This window comes from Pezoporus occidentalis, unplaced genomic scaffold (assembly GCF_034315485.1).
Source record: "Pezoporus occidentalis ecotype Australia unplaced genomic scaffold, CSIRO_AGI_Poc_V1 ctg25, whole genome shotgun sequence".
In the NCBI taxonomy this organism is placed as follows: Eukaryota; Metazoa; Chordata; class Aves; order Psittaciformes; family Psittacidae; genus Pezoporus; species Pezoporus occidentalis.
Window position 1 is genome coordinate 206,772 of NW_026914394.1, and position 25,313 is coordinate 232,084.

Genomic DNA, 25,313 nt, shown 5'->3' on the forward strand with positions numbered 1-25,313 from the left:
ATTATCAGACATTTTGAACATTCTTCATGATGACAAATAAGAATTCTGGGTACTCCGAGACATCTGGCACTAAGACAGTGTCCAGTAGTCACATGCTTCCTTAATGCATTAAAAAATAAAGGAAAATCCAAAATAAGGAAAAAATTTCATCTTCAGAACTAATTCCCCTTTATTTTAACAGAGATGTCTATAAATTAATATGGCATCATCCTGCAATTCATGCTTGTGTGCAGAAAGTACCAACATCACAATGACAACAACTGAAATCCACTTTATGTGGCTTAAAAAAATAGCATCAATTGACAGGAAAAGAGAATAAAGTGCCTACAGAGCAAAAACCAAAGCAGCCACAAATGCCTTAAACAAGGACCCTGGATCACTAGATTATCTTTCCTCTTGCATTGCTTTATACATCACAATGAATCAAGGAAAAAGTCTCCCCAGTAGACAAATATCAATGTAGAAAGTCTACTGTGCAATGGGATTATAACCCTGGTAATTTAATTTTGACTATTAGAAGATAATTTTCCTTTTCAATAAGGTATTTGGAAAAGGCCACAAATCAATAGTTTTTACAGCAGGAGTGCACGAGATGCAGTCTTAAAAGAGCTTTATTGTTGTTGTTTCATTATTTTAACAATCTGTATTTAGTTATTGAGTTGTGGATTATTTAAAGTAGTGCTTGGGAAAATCATGCGGAAAATGAACTCAAACTTGGCATGTATAAGAGGAAGTGCTAAACTTCAGAGGAAGGATTGGGAGAACTAACACAGAGAGCTTGGCTAGGGGAACTCCACAAATGATAACTCACAAAGAAAGAAGAATTACTTAGAACAGAACACAGAAAAATTAGGAACTAACTGTAGATTAAATTAAACAAGGGAAGTACTAGAATGAGTATCCTGAAAGTGATTTTGGTTGGGAAAACCTATAGCAAAAGGGGATCTGAAACAGTTCAAACTTTAAGAAACAAGCAACTCATAACCTGCCCGGGCCTCTGTTCAGGTCAATGATAGTGAAGCAGATCTAAGGACCATAACAGTCTTCCCTGCCTATAACTTTGACAAGAAGATTCAGATGTGATTGCCAGTTCAGCCTTATGACCAAATAAAGTGTTTTCCTTTTTCTTGAGAAACACTTCTTTCAGTCCTCAACTGTAGGTGGTGTCCCATCCACCCTCCTTCAGTGGGATGATCTAACCCATCCCAGATCTGAAACCCTGCTTTCATTTTTCATTATAGACAAGGAAAATCTCCAGTCTTCAGTCTCTCCTCCTTCTTGAAAATAAGATTATAATCACCTTCAGATAGCTCTATTACAGGAACTAATGAAGCAAAACACTTCATTCTTTAGTCACCAAATTTCTCCCTGCTAACCACTTACAGGCACGCTCTGCCACGAACGCCCTGGCCCCGCGCTCCGACACACGTGTGGCTCTGCAGATGGGCAGTTTACTAGCTTACACTGTTTGCCTGCAGCTGTGCCATTCAGCAGTGATTTCCTGCTTGGGTTTTATACTCCATCCAAAACCGACAATCCTGTGTTTCCCTCAGAGGCTGGCCATGGCATTTATAAGATATATTACCTATAAAATATCCAAGTATTTGGCAGTCTTAAATAGTCTGATGCAGCGGACAACACAACACAGTAGGAAATGAAAGCACTGGAAAGGGGAAAAGACAAAGTTTTGCCTGGTTTTTGATGGTTTAATCTTTCTTGGCCAAACTCCTGAAGCTTTCCTGCAATTCTCTGAAGTGCTAGCCACATTCCTACAGCAAAGGTGGAGTAAATCTCCAAGTCATCCATAAGATGTGGCTCAGAAACACACCCTTCTTACTGGAAAAGGCAAACCAGGAAGGTTTGACTTTGCTTGCTGTTTAAGCAATTTATATACGACATCAGAGGAATTTGCCTTTGGAAAGTATTAAAAAAAAAATGTGGTTAGGCACTTGGTGACAAAAATTTGTGAATTTCTGGTGACAGATCTTGCAAATGTGGATATACGAAGTGAGAGCGTGAGAATATAATCTGACTGTCAACAGCGGGGGAAACCAAACATCTGGCTGGGACTAGGGAAGGAATTTAAATCAAAGGAGGGATAGGACTGAAGACCCTTCATCAGGAGAGAAAAAAAATCAGGAGGAGTTTGGAAGAACCAACTGGCCTGTAACCTAGATTTAGGAGAAAACAAACCAGAAAGGTTTCTAGTTTAGTATCTTAAAAATTCTTACAATCAAATCCTCAACTACATGTGCCTACATTAAGGAGAAATAAGTGTAAGACTGTATATGCTGAAGAAAGCCTTTTTTTATTCTCTTCAGGTTTTAAAACTTGGCATCCCCCTGGTTTCTAAGCTTGTTATTTTCTTTAGCACTAAGAAGTAAGAATGAAATGCCCACTGAGACCAACATAAGGAAAAATCTACTAGACCCAGGAGAAAGAAAGTGGAGGGGTGGCTGGAAGGAGGGGAGGACACACAGAATTTTGGCAGAAATCCAGTTATAAGCCAGCTCAAAATACCCTGCTCTGATACCTCACAGCAAAATCCAGACAGCAGAGAGGATAAAATCTCTGCTTTTGAGAAACATTTACCAAAACAAACATGCTTTCATGAATTCTAGCCCAAGTGACGAGCCTTTTTCATGATCTTTCAGTCCCTAAGATGTGATGTTTGCAGTTATACATACCTGTTTACACCTTGACAGAAAGCAGTAGGTTTTCAAGTAAACCATGAAGGAGTGAGAGTGCTGTTACATTGCTGCTTAAAGAGAGAAACGGGGGGGACTAATCCCTGAAGCACTTTATGTGGTTTCAGTCCTGTGAGAACAACAGGCAGCAGCAATTCTGAAAGGGGTTGATCCTGATCACATTTTAAGCAAGTAAAATGAAGAAATGTCGCTGGGATGGAATCTGCCATCCATACAGGTCACAAGAAAGTGGGATGTTGGGAAAAGACAGTGCATACATGGGGAGAAATGAAGACAACGGGGCAGTTGAAATTCATGGTGCACGTGCAAGAAACAGCTGGGAATGCAAGGGAAGGTGAAATTTTTAAAAGCAAAAGAACCCCCTGGAAAAGTTTACATTAAACGTACCTAAGAGCTCAGAGCACACACCAGTCATTTGCAGTCAGCTCTGCAGGCTGCAGCCTCAGACCTCAGCATTGTAAACCTAAGGTATTCAAGGTTCATTTTATTTAAAATCTAAGCTGTTAAGGTACAAAAATGGATACTTGGTGAGACAGCTGTGATTTCACCAAGTACTGTCCTTACCAGAGAGACATAAGTATCATACCTTTAGAACCCCTTTATCCCTGGTCCTTGTGCACTACAGTGTCTTCCCAGTGTTCCCGGGATTTTTGCAAGGCAGAGATAAGGTTCATGATATATGAAAAAACTTTAATTGTGAAGAACATAAGGTGAAAATACCTCAGATCCTTAAGTTTCGTATTTCAACACAGCTACACAGAAGTTTTGGGGCAGTTTTAACCACAAATAAAACTAGAACACTCTGTGATATGGCAGAATTTTCTATCTATGTATATTATATTACATTACATATATTATGGCCCACAGAGGGCCAACTTTTACTTGTTGCTGAAATGCAACTGCCTCTGGGATGAAGAGAGGCTTATTGAAACTTCAGCAAGAAATGAAGAACAATGGAGCCAGATGAAACACAAGAAGCATTTTGGGGAAAAAAATAAATGTTGACCACTTACATTCAGAAAAGTTATGTACTTCACAATTATGGTTCAAGGGGGTGAATTCTGCTCTTAGACGTAAGTATTGCTGGAGCCTCTGTCTTTCATTTGACACAGAAAATCATGGTTCTGACCAACACTGGTAGAAAAATCATGGTTCTGACCAACACTGGTAAAGAAAAAATCTCGTCAAATATTTTATTATGATAGAAGAGTCTATTTATGTATAAGTTTAGGCGATCTTGCAGAAGTCTAGGTACCAGGAGGTGCTGTTTGGCTTGACCCACAGCAGGAATGTGAACATCCACAGCTTGTATTCCCTCCAGCCAGTTCTCACCAGCTTCAGACACCCTGAACACAACTGTCAGTTCCATTTACCGGCTGTCTTTCATTTTCCATGTTTAATGTTAAACACCATAAAACGGTATTAATGAGTATTAGCATTTTAATATCCTCCCTGTTTTATTAATCTGTGATGAAGCATGAAATCTACCATTGCTGTCAGCACCCACCTGTGAAATCTGCTGTTACTCTCCATGGGCTAGTTGCAGGGGGGTCTCTCTTGCTATCATCATTAGCACAATCAGCTACATCTACAGGTGCAGATAGTGTTTGTGATTTCCCCACTACAAACAAGATGATTATTCGGCCTTTTATAAGCTACTTTTGCTTTTTTTTTTTTTTCCCTAACAGGCTAATGTTAGCTCTTGTACAATTATGCAAGTATACAGTGGGTTGGGTTCTGATCTTAGCTCCATGGCCTTCAACGGAGATTCTTCAGATCACATCAAAAGGAAAACATGAGGCTGTATTTCAAGACTGGTGCACATAATTAATGTTAGAAATGTATACATAAATACAACTAAACAAATCCTAAGGCACTTACAGTTTTGGCCAAAAAGAAGTTGCATGTTTATGCAGAACAATAAAGATGTAAGAAAAAGGGGGGGGGGGGGAGAGGGTGTGCTGGAAGAAAGAGAAAAGTTAATTCTGAACCCTGTAGGTACATAGTTCATGGTTCTCATTGCTTAAAGGATAAAGCCAAATAACATTTAAAAATTCCATGTAAGCTGGGAGCTCTCTTGTTGAATCTCAACGTTATTTTCTCCTGATCCTTTGATGGAGATTAAAAATTTCCATGTGAATACAAAGAAAGAAACAACAGTTACTCTGAGATTTTTTCCCCAAGCATTTAATGCTCCAAACTAGAGCAGCCAGCCACCGTTCCCATCTCCTCCCCCCTCCTTCAAGGGGAAAAAAAAGTCAACTCACTTTGAAGAAAAGACAAAACAGGGTCAGGGCAAGGGGGATTAGGGAAATGATATTTATATCATGGACCAAATTAAAATGTCAATGCAAGAGGCAGGCAAACAGCCCTTGCCACATATATACACCAGGCATGTTTCCTCAAGGAAACAGGAAAGAGATTTGAAAAGAGTTAATGCAGTCCTGAGTTAATACCACCTGCCTCAGACTCAACACCACTTAAAAGACAGTGTTTGGGTCCATTTCCCACAACGCGGTTTTAACAAGCACAATGGAAAAAGCAATTACAGGCCTTTTCCCCTTCTTCTCATTGATTCACTGCTAAAAACGCTGGAATTTCTGAGACATGCTAAGAATGCGGAGAAAGCAGAGGACTGGGTTCAAAAGGAAAAAATATCAAATGATGAATTTATAGGGTGTGCCACATCCCTGCAGAAGGCTATTTCTGCCTTTATTCCTTGCAAAAATCTTTTTGCCTTTGTTTGGCGTGCCTAAGACCAATTATAATAAAAGAAAACTCCAAAGTAACAAGGCAAGCCAGTAAATTACCAGGCAATTAGTTGTACCCAATTCAATAACCAGCAACACCAATCATGGCATCAAACAGATGTTATTTCTTGCTACATTCTATTTGTCCTGTTCCACTTTCAAAATTTCTATCACAAAAAGAGTAACCGTATTTCTCATCCCTCCAAATGTCACATTAATTACTTATTTATTACGTATTGCCAGTGCGTCTTATTATTTTTGGAGCTAAAAGTCTATGGAGAAGACAAGGAAACTTTGAGACATTTTCTAAGAGGTAATTCCACATGACTGCGTTTGTGCTTCATTTATCTTTCCATACTATTTTCTAACCAAAACCTTCAAGTCTGACAGCAACGTACTTCCAACATTCATAAGAGTGTTGTATGACTATTTCAAAAGCCATTGCAGATCATGCCAGTATAAAAGCTGGTATAAGCTTTGCTTTACAGGCTCAAGTTTATGAATAACTTCCGAAATTGCCGCCAAAATCCCTGCATCCTGGATGATGGAAGGAAAGCAGAAGAAGATATGCCAAGTGACAGTCATAGACACCACAGTGCAGAGAGGATCCAGATCAAAGTATGGAAGGGATGGTATGGATGCAAACCACATAAAAAGCCGTTCTCAAGTTCCACCAAGTCTGGATGCACTTAAAGGAGCAGGGCTCTAACTTCCACTTCTGCCAAAAAACCCTTTGGGAAACAAGGCAGCTTTCTGAAAAATTGACCACAGAAATTAAAACTCCTCAATTACACATCAAATCCTTTGAAAGCGTGTGTGCACTCAGCTTGGGTCACCTAAACAACCTTACCTCTGCCCACTCACCAAACAGCCAGGAACGCCCCACAGCTCCCAACTAACACAGCTTTTGCATGGGATTGCCAGCAAGTTTAGACATTTTTAGAACTTCTCTCTGACCAAAAGTCTCTGAGGCCGTCGGAGGCCACCCAGGGTGTTTGGCAGGTTGCACATGCTGCTGAGGAATGGATCTCATTCATTCCCAGACAGCATCCCATTCTTCTAAAACAAGCGCACCTGCACCAAGCGTGATTCCTTGCCAAAACTCATCTTTCCCCATTCTCTCCCACCTCCGCCTTTGCAGCCATCTGTGTCTGAGTTAGCCATTTCTTTCTAAATGCCTTTGAAATTAGGCTCTGATAATATGCCTAAACAAACACATGCATATGATGCTTTTGATAAAAATGACATGTATCCACAAAACGCATGAACTATGTAAACTTAAGGTGCAGCAGTATATATTTTGATAGACTTGAACTATTCAGATTTGGCTGTATAAAAAATGTGTCAAAAACCACAGACATGGCTGTAGCTTCACATGGGTAAGCTCTTCCACCCTGCTCCACTGGGGCTACATTGAAGGCATCACAGATGTCCAAATCACTTTGCTCTGTTTCTCCATGCACATACTGTGTGTAGTGTTCTGCAATCAAATGGACCCATTCTTGGTTTGGCTTCACAACATGCCCATTCTTTCAGCAGTCTGGAAGATATACTGGAAGCTCTGGTGTGTAGTTCAGTCCTGCTTCTGCCTGTGCAAGGCCCATTTCCACACCCTCACTAATCCTTGCTCCACCCATCCCTGTAGGACAACTCTTCTGTTCTGCTTTCTGTGGCATTTGCAATGTGATCTTTTGTTCTGTAATAAGACTCAACCTTTTTTTTGGTCACTTTACTGCTTATCGAAGAACTTAAAGATGAAGCTTTTTGGCCAATGAATCCCATGTCTTCTTCTTCAAGAGCCTACTTTTATTCCTAATGTTCTTTCTGTGTGGTAGTCACCCAGAAAAGTTTGGTGTAAAATGCTCTGTGTGCTACACTTCAACTCTGCATCTTCGATTTAGGGAAATCCTCCCCACTTTAGGCCTTTGACTACTTCAAAACTGGTACTTAACTAGGCAGCACCCAGCATTTCTCATAGACTGCCCTGTGGCTGTTTAAAATATTAAATCCCCTTTTAATTTTTCACCTTGTTTTAAGTGAAGAAATTTGTAGCTGCTCCCTCTTTATTCAAGACTGTTCTAAGATCAGCTTTTACCCTCATAATCTAGCTACTTACCACATTCAAAATGGAACTTTGAGTATTGTTACTGACTGATGATTCACTGACTTAATGAAGGTATCTCTTCCCTACTCTAAGCAGGCATGTGTGCCCTATCATCATTAATAGCATTTATTTTCCCTTCTATATGCAGGAAGTTAAAAGTTTCCCATCACAATAATTCAATGCAATAATGAAGTCAGCAACAGTGCTACAGACATCTTTATTATTGTTCATGTTTCACTTGACTGGCTAAGGAACAATGAAACTGGAACAGGTTGCCTGGAGAAGCTGTGGCTGCCCTAACTCTGGAAGTGCTCAAGGCCAGGTTGGGTGGGACTTTAAGCAACCTGTTTAGTGGAAGGCACTCCTTTAAGGTCCCTTCCAGCCAAACCCTTCTATCATTGGACTACCACCTAGAATACAAAAGCTATGAGAAGTGGAATAGTAGGGGAAGAACCACTATTTTCTTTCTTTTCCAAAAATTCAACTTGGAAGTAAAAGGGACTCAGCCATTCAGAGGGTCAGTCAGTGGCTGAGGTGATGTGGGAGAAAAGAGATTGTAGAAGCAAACTGGAGAGGGGAAAAAAGGAAAACATTCTCTTGAAAATTCTTGAAAGGTTGTACAGTCAGATCATCTAAATAGGGAGTACAGGAGAATTATGTTTTCCACATATACCACGATATCCTATACAAGGATCGCATCCTCACAGGGAGATGGCCAGCATGGTAAGACAATAATTTCACCGCAAGTATTATCTTACATGCAAGCAGTGCTGTGTGGAAGAAAATTTACTGCACTCATGAAAGAATACTTAGGGTGATACTGTCCAAGTGGCAATGATTTAAGGAAAAAGAAAGTAATAAGCTCATATAGATAGATAAAAGAATAATCATTCCTCCTTCAAAACCCACATCTCGTATGAAGACAGAAGTCCATTTGACTGAAGGCTACCCAAGGAACAGGGAAACAGTAGAAAAACAGTTAACAGTTTTAAATGTTTATTATCAGATAGAGCAAGCCCAGCTGAGGCCACCAAGAAGGCCAGGAGCATATGACGCAGGAGAAGCTGGGGAGCTGGGCTTGCTCAGCCTGGAGAAGAGAAGGCTGCAGGGGGAATCTGGTAACAGTTTTCCACTACCAAAACTGAAGTGATATAGAAGATAACCAGACTTTTCCAAGTTGTATACAGTCAAAGAGCAAGAGACAACAGACAGAAGCTGCAACAAGCGAAATTCCAGTTGGGACATAAAGAAAACAACTTTTCAGTCAGTGGTACAGTCCTGGGACAAGGCCCAGTCTTCATCCTTGGGGATTTTAAAATGTCAACTACAAAAAAAATCCCTTGAGCAACACAAAAGTTAAGACTTACTTAAGCAGGAGTTTGGACTAGAGACTGCGAGAGGTCCCTCCCCAACCTGAATTCTTCTATGATCCTATAACCGAATGTCCTCTCGACATACTTTTCATAGGCAATTCAAAGGGTCCTTATCTGATGCTGTAAATCACAAAGTTAAATTTGAAAATTTACTCTAGAAAAATCTGCATTAGGAGTAGCTTACATATATAGAATACTGCACATGCTTTGAGTATCTCAGCCACATGGCCACTACGGCACATCATGGCCTCACAGGAAGATGCGCTATATTATTCATGAAGTGAATCAGCTTCAATTCAGAACATCTAAAGACATGCCTGTTCCCAGGTAGTTCACTAACAAGAAAAGGAACTGTATTTGTTAACAGAAGTGATGTGCAGAAAAACATAATTAGTTTAAATCTAGTTTGAGTCATTAGATTTTTTCCCCTGGGAGGTTTTGGAGCTTGATTGGTACCATGGAAAGATGATAATGCTAACGATACCCTGGAGGAGGACATCAACAAATTTTAAGTCTTGGCATTTCTAGTGGGGAACAGAGAAAGCTCCAACAGCTGGATATGTTTGACAAGGAAAGGAAATGGGAAAGATAAATTACCATTTCACATTCTAATAGAGTAAATGCGCTAAGGAGGAGTTTGGTGTGCTGTTTTTCTTTTTCTTTTCCTTGTTTGGAAAGCTACAATCTATTTGCCCTGTCTTCACACAGTATTCTTCCTGTAGGAGCTATTTGTTTATTTACCCATTTTAATCACAAGGAAAGTATTCATTATAAAATCTCTCTTTTCAGCAAAGGAGAAACCTTCCAGCCACACGGCTGACACATGTTAACTTGCAGGTATTCACAGAGCAGGTTCTGTTTTAAGCCATCTTTCAGGCAGCCACACAAAGACCACCAAAGCTGGGTGTTCAGCTCTGCCAGACCTCCCCCAGCCAGCAGGCTTTGCCAGGAAACACAGGTGACAGCCTGAATGATAAAAAGGCATTTAGAGGGGAAAAGAAAAAATGCACTGGTTTAGTCTGGGCAGCACCTTAATATAAACCTGCAGGGGCCTTTGTGTACAGCACAGCACGCAGCCATCCAAGCAGGAGCTTCGGAGCCAGTCACTCGCACCTCCAGTTTTCAAAGATCTCCTACTGCCCCTGCCATTTATTGGCAAGGAGAAGGGTGGCTCCACTGCAGCTCTTATGGCCGCAGATCTCAGCACACAGCAGAGACAGCAAACCTTTCCCTCCCCTCCTAGTGCTGGCCCAGCAGAAACTTTCCGGACCCGGCAGAGAAGGAAGCCTGCTCTGGGAATGCAGCTGAAGCTGTTTGGAAAGGCAGAGCACTATGACCTCACACAATTTGCTCTTATTTACTTCAGCAGTTCAAAAAAAGAATCAACAAACCCCAGTGTTTAACTTTGCAAACAAATCATACTGACTTTGGCTATAAGGCTTACTGCAAATTTGCTCAGTTCAGAGAAGAGTTTCTCTACTGGCAAATTCTGGAAGGCAGCTTTCCAGCACTGGAGGAGCTGCAGAAGAGCTGATTTGTTTCCTCAGCTTCAGCTCAGCTTCTCACAGGGTGCACCCTGAGAGGAGGGCTCTGATGGGAAAGTGGGTTTCCCTGGTGGCAAGCAAGATGTCAGCACTCAGCATTCCCAGGACAAGGCACTGTGAATGCTTACTCAAGCCTTTTGAAGAGACCACAGTGCTGCTGTTTATCATTCTTGCCTTTCCAGCACCACACATCATCCCTCCTGGCCACAAACAGAACTGCCTGTTTCCCAGGTGACTGTACAAGGGAAACAGTGGCTTTTTCTACACCCAGCAATTCAGAAATACTATATTTGGGACAAAATGGTTATTTGCAAAACACATTACTAAACACAATAAAAATTTTACCATGCCTTTAGGAGAAAGAAGGGGGAAAAAGGGAGAAGGACACACAGAAGTCTGTGAAATGTTCTCATGTATTGGGAAGATGTGTGCTATCACTTTTAGATAGATGAACATAGTCTTTTGAAACGAAGTCCAAAGATCTCCTCACATTAGAAAATGCAGTTGTCACTCTGGCACGTAACAGAGAAGCCATGACATCTGAACAAACACACAGTGGCATCTGCCTCCATAAAACCCAAGATGACTCACTTTCAGGTAGAATTGGGGTACCTATACATAATTCACTCAGCATTTCCTATTGTGAGCTTCTGTCTTCACCTGTTCGCAAACTTTGCCAAAGTTTAACTGTTTTGGCTGAAATCACAGTGCCAGGTGTTTGCCTCAAGCTGAATTTGCTTTTTTTTGATAGCTTCATCAAAAATCTCAACTATTTTCAAGAACAATTATGGAAATTAACAAATTATGGAAACCCTCCCTTGTTTTGTCCATGTTAAAAGAATATTCCAAACTGCTCTGCTGAAAAGCTCACACGATTCCATGCTTGCAGTTTGGCACACGGTTGTCTTTCCGTCAGGGTGTTACACTTGTAAACATAAAAAGTGCCCATACTACATCAAGCTACTGTTTGCACAGGCTTGGAAAAGACCTGTTTTGCAGCTCAGTATTTTGTGTCCTACACTGGGCATGCTCCGTTCTCTTTCTCTCTTTGAAAGAAAACAGAATATGCTCTAGACCAAGGTTACAGAGGCTGAGCTGGATATTCTTTCAAGTTTAGAGCATCCCATCTCCTTCTGGTGACTGACCTGAAAGGTGATAAATCTACGTTGATAATGGCTACTCTATTAGCAAGAGTCACAGTAGCCTTACTAATTCAAAAAGTGTCACATATATAAAAATAAATACTCTTAAAAGAGCACCACAGTAACAGTTTGGGCGCTCAACTTAAGAAAAGCTAAAACTATGCTGTTTATACAACCTTAATGAAGACCTCATATGTACACATTATGCCACAATCCTTAAAAACACACCTACATTTCCTCTCTCCTCAATCTCAACCTGTTCTTCACCCAATGTAAAGATGAACTATGCCTTGGGGATGCATCAAGGTTGTGTTATGAGGCAAAAGAATGCCTGCCTCATTTGTTAGAACATGTGTGTTAAATATACAAGGAAGAGGGCTAAGAGAGGAGAAAAGAACTTCTAATATTTAAGGCAAATGAATGATGCCCAAAGATCAGATTTTTTTTTTTTAATCCCTTTCTGTCAGAGGAGTTTACAGATTCTGAATGCAGAACATAAATCTGCTTTCTGTAAGTTGCTACTGATTGTGTGCTGTTGATGTGATTAGTGTCACCCTGGACAGCTGTCATCAATGGTAAAGATTCTTTCAGCATTAGGAGCCTCTGTATAACATTAAGGTCTGAAAAATGGCATACTTAAGGCAAAGATGCTTCAAACTTCAGCTTGTGTGTATCTTAGTTTCCTACTTTCAGGAAGGAAAGACCGCTGCTTCACTAATAGGGGTGCTGGATAGTTAATGAAGTGTGTACAGAGCATTATAGTATCAGTGATGAGCACCGAGAATCCAAAAGGAAAGTATTTACCTTATCTTCAGAACAGGGTTTAAACAGTGAGCAAGTAAGGATGGTGGCCTTCGCCTGAACTTCAGAAGTTACATACAACACTGAACAGTGTCTCCTTCAGCAAGCATCTTAGGCAACAGATGAAGCCATGGTCACAGAGGAAAAAAAAACAACCAACCAAACTTGAGAGTCTTGTAACTGGAGACTGTACCATAATATGTGGTGCATATAGAAGCAAAAGTTTGCACAGGAAGCCTCAGCTGTGGCATTTCCTTAGTGCCAAGTGCTTAACCTTGCAAAGTTAGTATTTTTAAATTTGGCTTTTTGTGTGTCCAACCTGTAACTAAGGATCGATTAGCATGGTCATGACAAGCTCTGCACTGATGAAATTTGACAAAAGTGATTTTGGGGAGGTTACTTAATACGCAGGACCACATCCTGCTTTGTTTGAGGCAGCCTTGATCTGACTTCAGATACTGTGGTCTACCTCAATGAGAGGGGAAAGGCAGTCTCTGCGTATCTACAGGCTTGAGGTGTGAGAAGGGTGAAATCCTTACACATATATCAAATGTTGTCATCTGTGCCTGCACAACTGACTGTGGGCACAATGCCATTCATGCATACCTATATTATAAATGCATATTACACATACTTTTAAGCATATACACAGGATATATAGACACACATCTTCAACACTTAAATTTCCAAAGCCAGACTGAATTTTCCTTGTTAAAAAATCACAGGGGAAAGGGACTGCTTTTTATCTATCTCCCACCATTGCTCTCCCCCAAATCAGGTATCTTACTTCACCAGGCTAGAGCTTCAGAAACACTCTAGAAAAAAACAGAACACAAACTACCACACAATTGCACTCTGATGACATTTCTTCTGCCAGTAGCTCTGCTGGGATTGTTAGCAAGCCAACTGTCAGCACACAGTAAAGAAATACCAGTGCATGCCTGTGCAGCATGCCGGGCTCACAAGGCACAGTCCTGGATCCTGCCCTCCCCTACAGATGAAGTTCACAGGGGAAAGGGAATAAGGGCTCTCTTCTTCCATCTGCCCTGAATGCAGCAGCAAGGCAGAATTCCAACCTAGCACTCAGGAGAGTGCCAAAAAAGGGGACTGGCTACTGTGCTGGCTGCCACCCCAGGCCCCAGGGGTGTGAGGCCCGCCAGCTGCGGGGTGGAGCCGTGCCCCCAGCCAGTTCCAGCCTCTGCTGCTGTCTAGCCTGCTGGCTCAGCTCGAGTAAGGATCGCTCTGAGAACAGCAATAATGTGCAGTTCATCGTATGGTGCAGGTGTTCACCTTCAACTATCCCTATCCGTGCTGGCAGAGCAGCTCCTGAAACACACACGCCTGTCTTCCCCCTGCCACAAAGTGCAGCACCTATAAGATCCTCAGGTTAGCTTTATTCTGGAAAAGGAAGTGTTTAGGAAAGAAACGCTCTCACCTGAATACAGGGAGATCTCAGCCCCCTCCTGTGCAATGACGTGATACAACTGAGGATCATAGAACGGTTTGGGTTGGAAAGGACCTTAAGCTCATCCAGTTCCAACCTCCCTCACCCTAGACCATGTCATCCAAGGCTCTGTCCAACCTGGCTGGCCTTGAACACTGCCAGGGATGGAGCATTTACCACTTCTTTGGGCAGCCTGTTCCAGTGCCTCACCAGCCTCACAGTAAAGAACTTCCTTATATCTGCCAAACCGAGACCAACCTCTGCGACTCTAAATTCACTGATGCAGAAAGGAACCTGGGGAAGAACCAAAGGTCTCTGCACAAAAACCCCCAGACACAGTTATAATCAGCAGAAAATTCATCCCAGACAGGCTGCTGCTTGTTCACATTGAGGTCATGGTCCCTGTTCTGATGGGATAAATCCGTTTGGTAGCAGAGTATGGTCTGTGACCTCTTGTGAAGCTAGAGGGAACAGACCCTGAAGTCATCAACACTGTGGATGCAGGGATGAAGATGTCCATCCCAGCACAGAGCTCTGAGTGCTCAAACTGGCACCCCTGGCAGAGGCTGTCACTGGAGCTGATTAAGTGCACTCAGATAATCAACCTGCCCAGTAATGCGGGAGTGGGGAGAAAAGGGAAGGAATAAATACCAGCTGTAGGGAATAACAAACTGCCAGGGGCAAGAATTTCTTCAGCTGTTCCTCAAGGCACTGTGGAACCATGAGTGTTTGACCTTGGTACATCTGGACAGGGTAAGACATACATATTTGTATGTCTGGACATACATATTTGAGGGGGGTCTCATAAGCAGACCATTTCCTCTGACTTATGCAAAAGGCACCAGCAATCTCTGCTTTTTAAAACTCAAGAATTTGTTTGGTTTGCAAATTTGTTTGGTTTGTTACAGTTCAATAAGACCTCAAACAGCAGAACTACTATTCAGTCCTATTAAATTAGTTCATTAAAGTGTATCAAAGGACTACAAACTCAGTTACAGACTACTGAACAGTATTTTGACCTTTCCTAATACCTCCCATATTAGAATCTCACTGCTGCCAAACACTGATTATTCTCCAAACAATCCCACACAGAAAAGGAAACAAGTGCATAGAAAAATTAAGGGACCTTTCTAGTACCACAAAGCAAGACAGTGGCCAAGCTGGTGATAAAACCTTGGTATCACAACTTCATTCTGGAGCTGAACAACAAATTCAGCCTTTTTCCAGATACGTCATATAACAAAAGTTGCCCAAATCCTAAAGCAAGATTCATACACTTAGATAAACCAAAGCTTTAGCAATTTCACATTCTCTTTTCCATTTTCATAGTAGTTGCTAATTCCTTTGGACTTTACCTACAATGCATATGTTGAAGTGGAGGAATGTAATTTACCCTTACAGGTGCAACTACAAACTACCTCGACATGGGAAGAGCTTGTTCTTGCCACATCTTTGCAGCTAAGCAGGGACTACACTGGTCTTTCATCCCATCTGAAGCAACACAATCACATTAGTTTTCATATAATTCTTTGACCTGAAAAATAATCATAATTTTCCTCTGCAAACAGAGAGAGCTGTTGCCAGCTGTTGATCTGAATTTTTTACTGCTGTGCAACATCTTTTCTGCTTTGGAATGTCAAAATAAAACCTGAAAAAAAAATTGTAAATGCTTCACTGAGCTACAAACAATGAAAGAAGGTGTTCTGCCTGCCATCAAACCCCGCTGCTAAAATATTAACACAATGTAAATATTGTAATATTGAGGAAGTACACTGTGTCAGTACTTCCTGGCACCGCACAAGAGCTTCACTGTTCGCTTCAGTCCCTGCTGTTAGTTTTAAACACGCACAACTTAAACAAGGCATGTGAGCTTCTCCAGTCCTGGTGCGGAATTGCAGAGAGGCAAAATCCTACCGTAGGTTCCCTCTAGACTAAAAAACAAAGTATTGAAAAGAATTCTTAAACCCAAACAATTATGTGGATGTCAGTACTTTTGAGGCAAAAATATTCCACAGGGTCTTTCAAAAGTCCTGGCATACTGCTGCCAAACATGGAAAGATCTTTGGATATGCACTGTCCTCCCCTTCCTCAGGGAAGAAAAACAAGCTGCAAATGCCCACTGATGCCAAAAGCCTGAAAGCCCAAGTTATTCCTCATGGCAAAAGTCCCATTCCTCAGATTTGCCAGTTAAGCACATTACTTGCAATTGACTCTCTTTCACTTGCCTCAGTAAGCAGCGTGTGTGTAATAAGGAGAATGAAGCAGCTACTTGCTATTAGTAAGCCAGATGTTGCTATCAGATCTTAAGAAATGCTGTCTAGCTGCTGTAATTATGTATTGGTCACAGAAGCATCACAGAAAAGCAGCACAGCTTGAAGAAACAGTGAGGACAGAGAATGACCTCTCTGTAGAAAACAGGAAAACCAACTGGTCATACCTGCAAAAGGTCAGTAGACTTGCTCTAGGGAAACCTGGGGACAACTGGGAGAGTTCAGAGCATGACTTCACTCTGCTGACTTTGGTTAACACAAGGTGAAATCCCACCACCGGCAAAGCCAAGGTGTCACCAGTTTCAATGGAAATAGCATAAAGCCTTGAAATCTGAAGTTACCACTATCTATGCTTAGAGGCCTCATTGTGTCACACACTGCAGCATGTCTGACAAAGGCTGTCCTTGTCCCACAGACATAATGATCTAAACTCAAACAAGCATAAAATACCATGGTAAAAAACCCTGGATGTGTGAAACATCTAATATTCCAGAAATGTCTAATCCCAGCAAAACTAGATAGGTAGGATTTCAAGAAATGAGTCCATGTTGTGTTATGAGACAAGGTGTAAACACTGCCTCATGTTACCACAGGAAATACAGGAAGTCCCAACTGTCACTGACTTCCTAAAATACGCTGAATTTGGTAAATCTGGTTTATTCCAGATTTGAAGAATCTGCTGCTCCTGAAGCTTTCTCACCTTTCACACATGTTCCCATGCACAAATGGGAAATAAAATGACTTGTACAGTGTCCCCATGTGCCAGTCAAAGTATCGGATAAGCTTTATTCTTGTGCATGCTAAGAAATTGCACTGGGGGTTAACACAGATTTTCCACTACATTTCAACTCACTCACAGCACTTCATTCTGGAAGAGCTCCTTTAATCATTTATCCAGCTGTATCACTGTATTTGTATATGATGGAGACTAACACAAATCTCCCCTCCTCAGTGCTTTTTCACATGTCAATTTATCTGCTAAGGAAAAGCACTATGAACGCAACACTTAGCCTCTTTATCTTTCATCTTAAAAGGAGAGAAAAACTCTTGGGAACTCAGTGAGCAGTCAATATATGCAATGGGCATGAGAGCACTGCAAAAAGTCTAGGAATAGGACATCATTCCAAAACTGCTTACTGTGAGAGGGGTGGTTCATTTGTTTGTTTTTTAAAGATAAACACGGGGTTTTTTTTCATCTGTTTCATGAAATATTATAGCTAAGATCCTTCTCCACTTCCATAAATGGATGTTTTTCTTACTCTCGGTGGGTGGTCTCAGAGTTTTGACAGAGGAACATCACAAGCTAAAAACATGGGATGCTACAGAGATAGCCCACCTGCAGTGGTGGTGGATGTGAAGGGGGAGAGAAGAGGTGATTGCAAAGGCCAAAACAGACTGTGGTGGGGGAAATCAAAGGTCAGAAATGTATTCACAGCCCTAACAATGGGGGAGCCCTGGTGAAACGAGCAGCCAAAAAGCACAGATACATTAGGAAAAGGAGAGATGAAGAAAAGAGGCAAAAAAATCCCTTATGCTGTTATTAGATATTTTCTTTTTAAAAAAGGCCTGAATAAGAATCTCATACATAATGCTTGGTATTCCTTTTAGTGCAGTTAAAGCATTTTGAAAACTGCTTTCTTCCACATTTCTATTTTATGCTATCGAGTTTAACGAAACAAATCTTCCCTTAAAAGCTGTGGTATGAACCATATGTCAATGCAAACAACTGCTACGACCTTGTGTATTGTTTGGGTTTTTTACCTGTTTTCTACAAGGAAGTCTACCACGTATTTCTTCAGACAGTAGAGATGGGCATCCATCAGCCCTGTTCTGATGTGCATTCTGGGGTGCCTGGAAAAGAAAAAAAGGAAAATCATGGAGCTTTGCATGGCCATTTACAAGAGCTTGCCTTTGCACTTAGGTCAGTGGCTAGTGAAAAGTGTGCAAAGGCAGATTTGTTCCTTTACATCTACTGCTGGAATAAAGAGAACAGTGCAGGCTGCCATTATTGGACTGTGTCTATAAACTTACACCTGCTGGCCCTGGGCTGATCTGCTGTGAAAGAAAACACCTCCTCCAAGGAGTCATTACTCCTGCTACATCTTCTCATGTAAGTGGAAATTGCACATTACTGGGCAGGAAGCCAAAGTAATGGGCCCAGAGTGCTAAAAGTTACAGTGGGTAATGTCAGGGTACAATAATTCAAAGCTTTTGGCTAAGTGCCTGCCTTAATATGCAAGGCTGTGCTTGTTCTGCTAGCAAACACAACAACACTACTGTATTTTTTCCAACACTTCCTGGAGGGGAATAGGGGAAGGAGATGGGGTCTGCTCACCTTTCCTACAGTACACATTACAAATGACTGCCACAGCTCAACTACAAAGCATCTGCCTATCCAGCCCAGTGGGGTGGAAAAGATCAGAAAAGCTCTCACACATTGATAGGCAAACAACAGCAAAGAGGGAAGTCTTTGCTTTCAGAGCAGTGGCAGGTTAATATTTCAGAAACTCAGAGATCTCCAATAGCTTCAATACTTTAAGAACCAAATTGTATATCATAAAGACTCATCAATTACTCCTATGCTCTTTATGGATTCTCTGCTCTTATGATAGCAGAACCCCTTTTGGAACCTGTCTTAAAGCAGATGGATATTTTATGCCAGTATTACTTTTCCTTCCACATACCTGTAGCCTCATCTGAGAGTGTTCTGGTGGTCTGAACACTCACCACTACTTCTCAGGACAGAAAAGCCATATTTAGATGGCTTAGAAGGTAAGAATATTTAGCTTGCATATTAAAAAAGACAAAACACAACAGTCAGGGACTACACTGGGCTGTACCTGCACTCACAGTCCAGAGGCTATTAAGGACAGAAATTTTAATCCACACCTGAAATTGCCTCAGTTTTCATTTTTGTCTCCTTTGGTTTTTCTCCATTTTTCAGTGTATTTCTCAATTAATGCACTGAACTACCAAAGTATTTAAGTCTTAACATTTTATAATTGAGGTGGCATTTCTCAAGCATATCATTCAGTTCAAGCTAAGCATATCAACTATAACAAATTCCTGAAGTCCCACTTGGAAAGGAAAGCTCCTATAATAGTAGTACGACACTTTGCAGAAAAGTATGTGGTACTAAAAAATGATCTATGCACTTTCAGTAGATTACTTCATTAACAAAACATGAGCTCACCTAGCAGTGCTCCAGTACTGATGCTATCAGTGGCCCAGATGTTGCTGTGGAAGTCAGCCCAAATAGCAGTGTGCCTTATGCAAAGAGGTTAGGGAATCCACTAATTTTAATGAGGTCTTGCAGTTGGAAGTCAGCAGACTCCCTCCTGCTCTGCCTCCTGAGGATGGTTTCCACATTTTGTGTATTTATGAGGGGGAGAATTTTCATACCTTCTCTGAGGAAAAGAGCCCCCTTGTACTTATATAACAAATATAATAGTTTATTCAAATGGGTGAAAGGGACAAATGGAAAGAAAAGAAGCAAGGATGCAAGCTGGGAAAATGAACAAAACAATGGAACAAGGCAAGAAATATGTAAAAAAAAAAAAAAAGGATGCAATATGGGAAGGAGAGGGGAAAATAGGAGGAAAAAACCCAGTTCTTAACTTGAAGATGACAAACAGGACACAGTTTCTTTAGTGCCAGAATGCCACGTTCTTCTCTCCCTACCCAAGATCTACCGCAATCCCCTTTAAACACAAAGCAGGGGAAGGCTGCAAGGGGCACATATCAAGCAGAAGAGGGTAAAACAAGAACTCCTCAATAAATGCCGGTTCTGCTGCCAGTGTCTGTGTGGCTTTCACACATCCAGTCTCCCCACCTGCGCACTGGAATAACGCTATTTAGCTACGCCACAGGACACTGAGGATTTGAAGGCTGAAGTTTGTATCTGCATGCAAGTACTGCACCAAGCTTTTCTGTAGCTAAGCAACTTTATAAGAGTTATACAAAATCAGTGCAAGTGGATAGACAGTAGCACAGTGCTATCCTCGCTACAGCTCCATCACACACAAAAAACCCCCCACAAAACCCAGCCAGACAACAAGATGTACTGAAACACCACCCTGAGTTAGCTTTCAATGTAGAATATACTAACAATAATGGAACATCATGCTGGACAAGAGGGAGGTCCCACAATGAAAATCCTCTGAAGCACAGACCACCTAAGTGATTTGCAACAGAATAGTCCCATAGATTAATATTATAATCACAGCTTCAAAGGTCAAACAGGCAAGTTTGGGCACATGCATAAACAAAGCTGTGATTTCTGTAAACCAGACTGCAGGAGAGAATAGCCACACTAAACCAGACTGATAAGAGCACTCTATCATAACAAGCCACTAAAGATGATGCTAATTTTCATTGACATAATGCTTAAACCAGTTTATCTCCAGGTACAAGCAAAGGAACCAAATAATCTAACAGATAACAGCAAACTCCATCACCATTTCAAATGAGCATCTGGTTACTAATATCGAAAGCCACACTCCCTTCTCATGCCTCTGATCTCCCACTCCATCAGTTAATCTTTACAACATATGAAAAATGAGTCTGTCACTAGGAACAGCTGATACAGACAGAATCGAATAACAAACAATGCATGTGCTGAGAGCTGACGCACCTAAACTTTTCCCTCTGAGGGAGATAATACAGGAGGCTTTTAATTATATCATCAAAGCAAGGGAGAAGGTACTAGGAGGGGCTGGCTGCAGATGGTTAAGTGTTAATGAATGCAGGGATGGGTGGTTTATCAAAAGAAAGACTGGATATGTATCTGAGAGGGTCACCGTTGAGACAAAAGTTGTAACAGCCATTGTCAGAGCTCTTTAATGAGCGAGGAATGTCAAATGTGAACCCTCAAAGAATCATACCAATTACTAAATGAACTTCGGTTCAATCTAGCAAATGTAATCAAGCACAAGTCATTAAAATACATGGTAAAACTCCCATTGGCGCTGCCACTATAGCGCCTATTATTGTCCGTGCTCCCATGCAAGGGAGGGGGCTGCTCCCAGTTGTAAGCCCTGTGTGTTATGTTAAGTGATGGCAGATTTTAGCCCTAATGACGAGGCATGGAGGGCTCCCTGGCAGAAAGTCGACAATGAGAAGGCTCAGAGAGATCTGTGGAGAAGTCAGGGAAAGATCAGCAATTAAAAGAGCAGTTTCAAAGAATGCAATTTAATGTGTAAAATTAGCTTTTATTAGCACATAATTCCACAAAATCCTGACTTGGGATGAGAGTGCATAAAGGTCTGCAAGAGTCCTTAGAAAGGTCTGTGCCCGTAATTCCTGACACGCCATTGTGAAATAATAAGCAGTACTAACAGGATTGATGCATGCTTCATACATGGCAGTGCTTTGAAAGTGGAGCCCGGAGCTTTTCTCTGCCTGATAACCCCTCTCAGGATTTCCTCCCTCAGGGAAATCAACCACTGATAGAGCAAACTTCCCTTGTTTAAAGGCAAAAAGAGGGACAATTGTTTCAACTGTAAACTAATTAAGAGAGATTACCACCAAGAGTGGAGGTTCAAACCAGTCCTGCACTCCCACTGACAGTGTGATAATGCCAGGCTGGGGTCAAAATCATAAATCTGAAGGGAGCACACACAATGCTTAAAGCCAAAAAGCCTCTCTACTAAGCATGGGATATTGCCACATTAACCTCAGCACCTCACAAATAAACTAGCTGAGAAAGAGAAATCCCATGGCCTCTTTAACTTCATACAGCTGTTGACAGAAAATATGAAGGTCTTTAAATAAGCTCAAGGACCTGAGGCTGTCTGTACTGTAACACTAATCTGGGCAATAACACAATAAAAATCCAATCATACCTGTTATTAACCTGGCTCCTGAACCAATATCTGAATTACATCCACCCGAATTACCAGGTATTAGTTAATCTTCCGCCCCATCCCTCAAAACCAAGTAAATAACAGCATGCTAAATGTGAACTATGCAGTCCATGCTCATTTCTTTTCTAATTAATTGCTTGTAGCTCACATAGTCCATGTAGCCAAACAGTCTACTGCATTCTTCCTTTCCCTCACACTGTGAACTGTATTCTTGCATGAAGAAGCATGCCATCCAGTTCAAACACCCAGTGCTGACCCCTGACTGCCGGCATGGAGGTGGTGCTCTCACATTGATGCAGAGCCAGCGTACAGATCAACACGAAGAGAAGTCTCACGGCAAAAGCTGCCAGACCACCTTTAATATCTCAAGCATTCCTACGTTTAAAGGAAAAAAGTCTCTAAATCGCATTGCTCATTTACGGGACAGCTCTTGGCTGTAAGCTCACTAATAATACAAGACCACTGTTACATTGGCTCTTCAGAAATCCCAGACACCTTATGACCTTAAGGTTTTTTTTCTTTTTCTCTCTCTCTACACAGTGCTTTTGGTCAAAAAGATCCCAAAGCACTCAGCCAAATGAATGTCCCCACTGTATCCCAGGGCTCCTTTGCCCACCAGTGAAATGCTGCCACCTCCGGGCTGATTTGCAGCAGCTGCATCAGTGCAAGCCGGGGCCCCACTGCAGGACCCCCTGCTCCTTTCTGCCCTGCACCCCTCCGCTGCAGGGCTCCAGAGGAGGGGGAGCACTGTTTAATTAGAGGGTGCTGCTCCTCGGGTGGTTCAGTTCTGGCTATGAGGGATACCTAGGTGATGTGAGAGCGCTAGCATGGAGAGGAAAGGGAGAACAGAAAAGCGATAGCCCAAGATTTCAAGACAGCATAGGCTACTGCAAGGTGTCTTACAACATGACCATGACCTCTGGCTCCCAGTTCAGAAGCACCCCGTCGCTGTTTCCCTTCCTGCAGTTCTGTTACAACGTTAGAGAGACAGGGCAGCAAAGGTGCACTTTAATCCCTTGAGGAGCTGGCAAGCTCTGCCCAGAGGCAGCTCTGGTGACCACCCACTGATCCACAATCCATCCTCATGTTTGCTGCTTCTAAAGAGAAGCCGCATCAGGAATGGGAAGTACTTTCCACATGAAAATGTTTTACTGATCTAGTGACCTAAGTTGCTTGAAAGCCTTCCGAATAATAAATATTTTTCATTCAAAACCTTCACCACATGCCATTTGTCTTTGTTGTATTATATTAATATACTCATGAGACTATAATACAAGCTTTGAACCTACTTCTGAGGAAAACATGCTGAAAACTTCTTGGTAAAGGGACCAACTTTTATTGAAAGCCAAAGATTAAATCATTTGCTCTAGTATGAACAGTATAGGTTAGCAGTCAGAACTCAGGATTAATATTAGTTCAAGGTCAGTAATGGTTTACAATAAGCCAGTGTGACCTCCCGTAGAAAGAGTTGTTATCTTGGCACCAACACCGTACTTTAGCATTAACATCTCTCTTGATGGTGATGCTGAACAGCAAGAGTGCTGATGGCTGCACAGCAAACCCACCCGAAGACTTGATATAAAACGTGTTCCTTTGCCTTGCTTCAGCTTCCCCATATGAAAATGAGACAACAGTTATTCCTCACCCACCCCAAGCCCGAGGAGTGCTCCCGGGGGGGGGTGATGGCCACATCACTGGATGCACGTGCATCCATCCCCCTGGGAGCACGCCAGACACAGCTGCTAGGGAATGCGTTTCCTTAAACTTGGTTCTAAGGTTGTTCTCTCTGCCATGCTGAATGTTAACAGCTGTAGGAAATAACACTGGGGCCAGGCTCCCCACAACACCCCTGCTCCTTTTCTCTTTCCCTGCCACTGGAAAAACAGAACTCAAGCAAATATTTCATACTGGACACTTTCATACTAGATTCAAACTTGCTAGAATACCCCTACTGCCATGTAGAAACTGGGGAAGCAAAAGAGAGAGACCAAAATGATAATAAGTTCCGAGTTTGGTGTGAATAGAAGAGAATACACTGTGAAGGAGGGCGGGGACTGCCAGAGACATTATTAATAGGTTTTACCCTTGAGCTCTGGCAGCTACTTGTTCTATACACAGAGGAAAAGGATTAATCAAGCCTTGCACGTAAAGGTTCTTTCTGTGGGCTGCCAAAATATTTAAAGCAGTATATACAAAGTGTAAGCCTTATTATTATACACATTCAATGTAATCATCTTATGCTACAGTTAAGGCTGGGATGACAATAAAGTAGATTATTGTGCACTATAACCAATTCAATTCCAACACAACAGGACATGGCTTAGTCACTTGGTTCAGATCTGGTACTGGAGCTTATTTTTCTTATGCTGGGCTAAACTGTGATTTAAGAGATTTAATCAAGCTTTGGGAAATGCTTTCTTTGCTAAAGAAGGAGAAAGAACTCAAAGTCTGCACCTGGCAACCCTAATCACTTCCAATTTTCAGCTCATTTTGCTTCCTGGAAATTCACCTTAGTAAATGATTGTTCCCTAAAATAACTGGGGCTGAAAGAATGACAACACATAAGAGGAACAAGTTTTAAGCAAACATCTGAAGCTGGAGGATTGTACAGAGGCTACTGAAGAGCAGCAGCTCCTGCTGATCCCTCCTATGCCAGTTCCCAAAGGGCTATGCAGTAGACACATGATATATTTTCTTAAATCAAATAATTACAGTAAATGCATGGGAAACAGCAAAACTAAATACTAGGTCAGAGCTGTAGGTCACTAGCAATATATAGCTTCAACACAGCAAGGCTGCCACAGTTTCTTTGTGTCACTGGCCTAGACTCAGCAGCAAACAAAACCAGTACTTGGCAGCGTGGCTGGCTGGTCACAGCATTGTCTGATAAAGCTCCAAAGACCCCCCAAACCTCCCAGGTGAGGTGGGTTTTATTTAGCATCTATGATCTGCAAAATCTAGGAATTCAAGGTAATGGTGTACCTCTGGACTACTAAAGCACACAGGCAAAAAGAAATCCTCCCTCCCCCAGCCTTACATTGCAAGTAAAAGCAGGAGGAAAAAAAACCCAAATTCAAAACAAGCACTGTGTTTCCTTTTTATTTTACATGGCCCAGGAGTAGGACAAACTGAGGCTGTCACACACACCTTTGGGTTTCCCACTGTGGCCTTCCAGGTACCTCATGAAAAATCACTTACTGCTGTACCACCAGTTTATGTTAAAAATCCCTCTTTAAACCTGTTACTGTGCATAGGCCATACCTGATCACTCTGTTAGGCTCTTCACCTGAAGAGCAAAAGGGCTCTTATGATG

At 41.8% G+C, this 25,313-nt stretch overlaps 1 protein-coding gene across 1 annotated transcript in view; it reads right to left on the reverse strand.

Annotated features, from left to right (window-relative positions):
* The window catches only part of EIF2B3 (eukaryotic translation initiation factor 2B subunit gamma), a 103,012-nt gene that overhangs the window by 31,824 nt on the left and 45,875 nt on the right, over nucleotides 1-25,313 (reverse strand). The window contains exon 6 of the mRNA XM_062622947.1: nucleotides 17,898-17,987. Coding sequence (XP_062478931.1) covers nucleotides 17,898-17,987 — 90 coding nt within the window. The remainder of the gene's footprint in view (nucleotides 1-17,897; nucleotides 17,988-25,313) is intronic.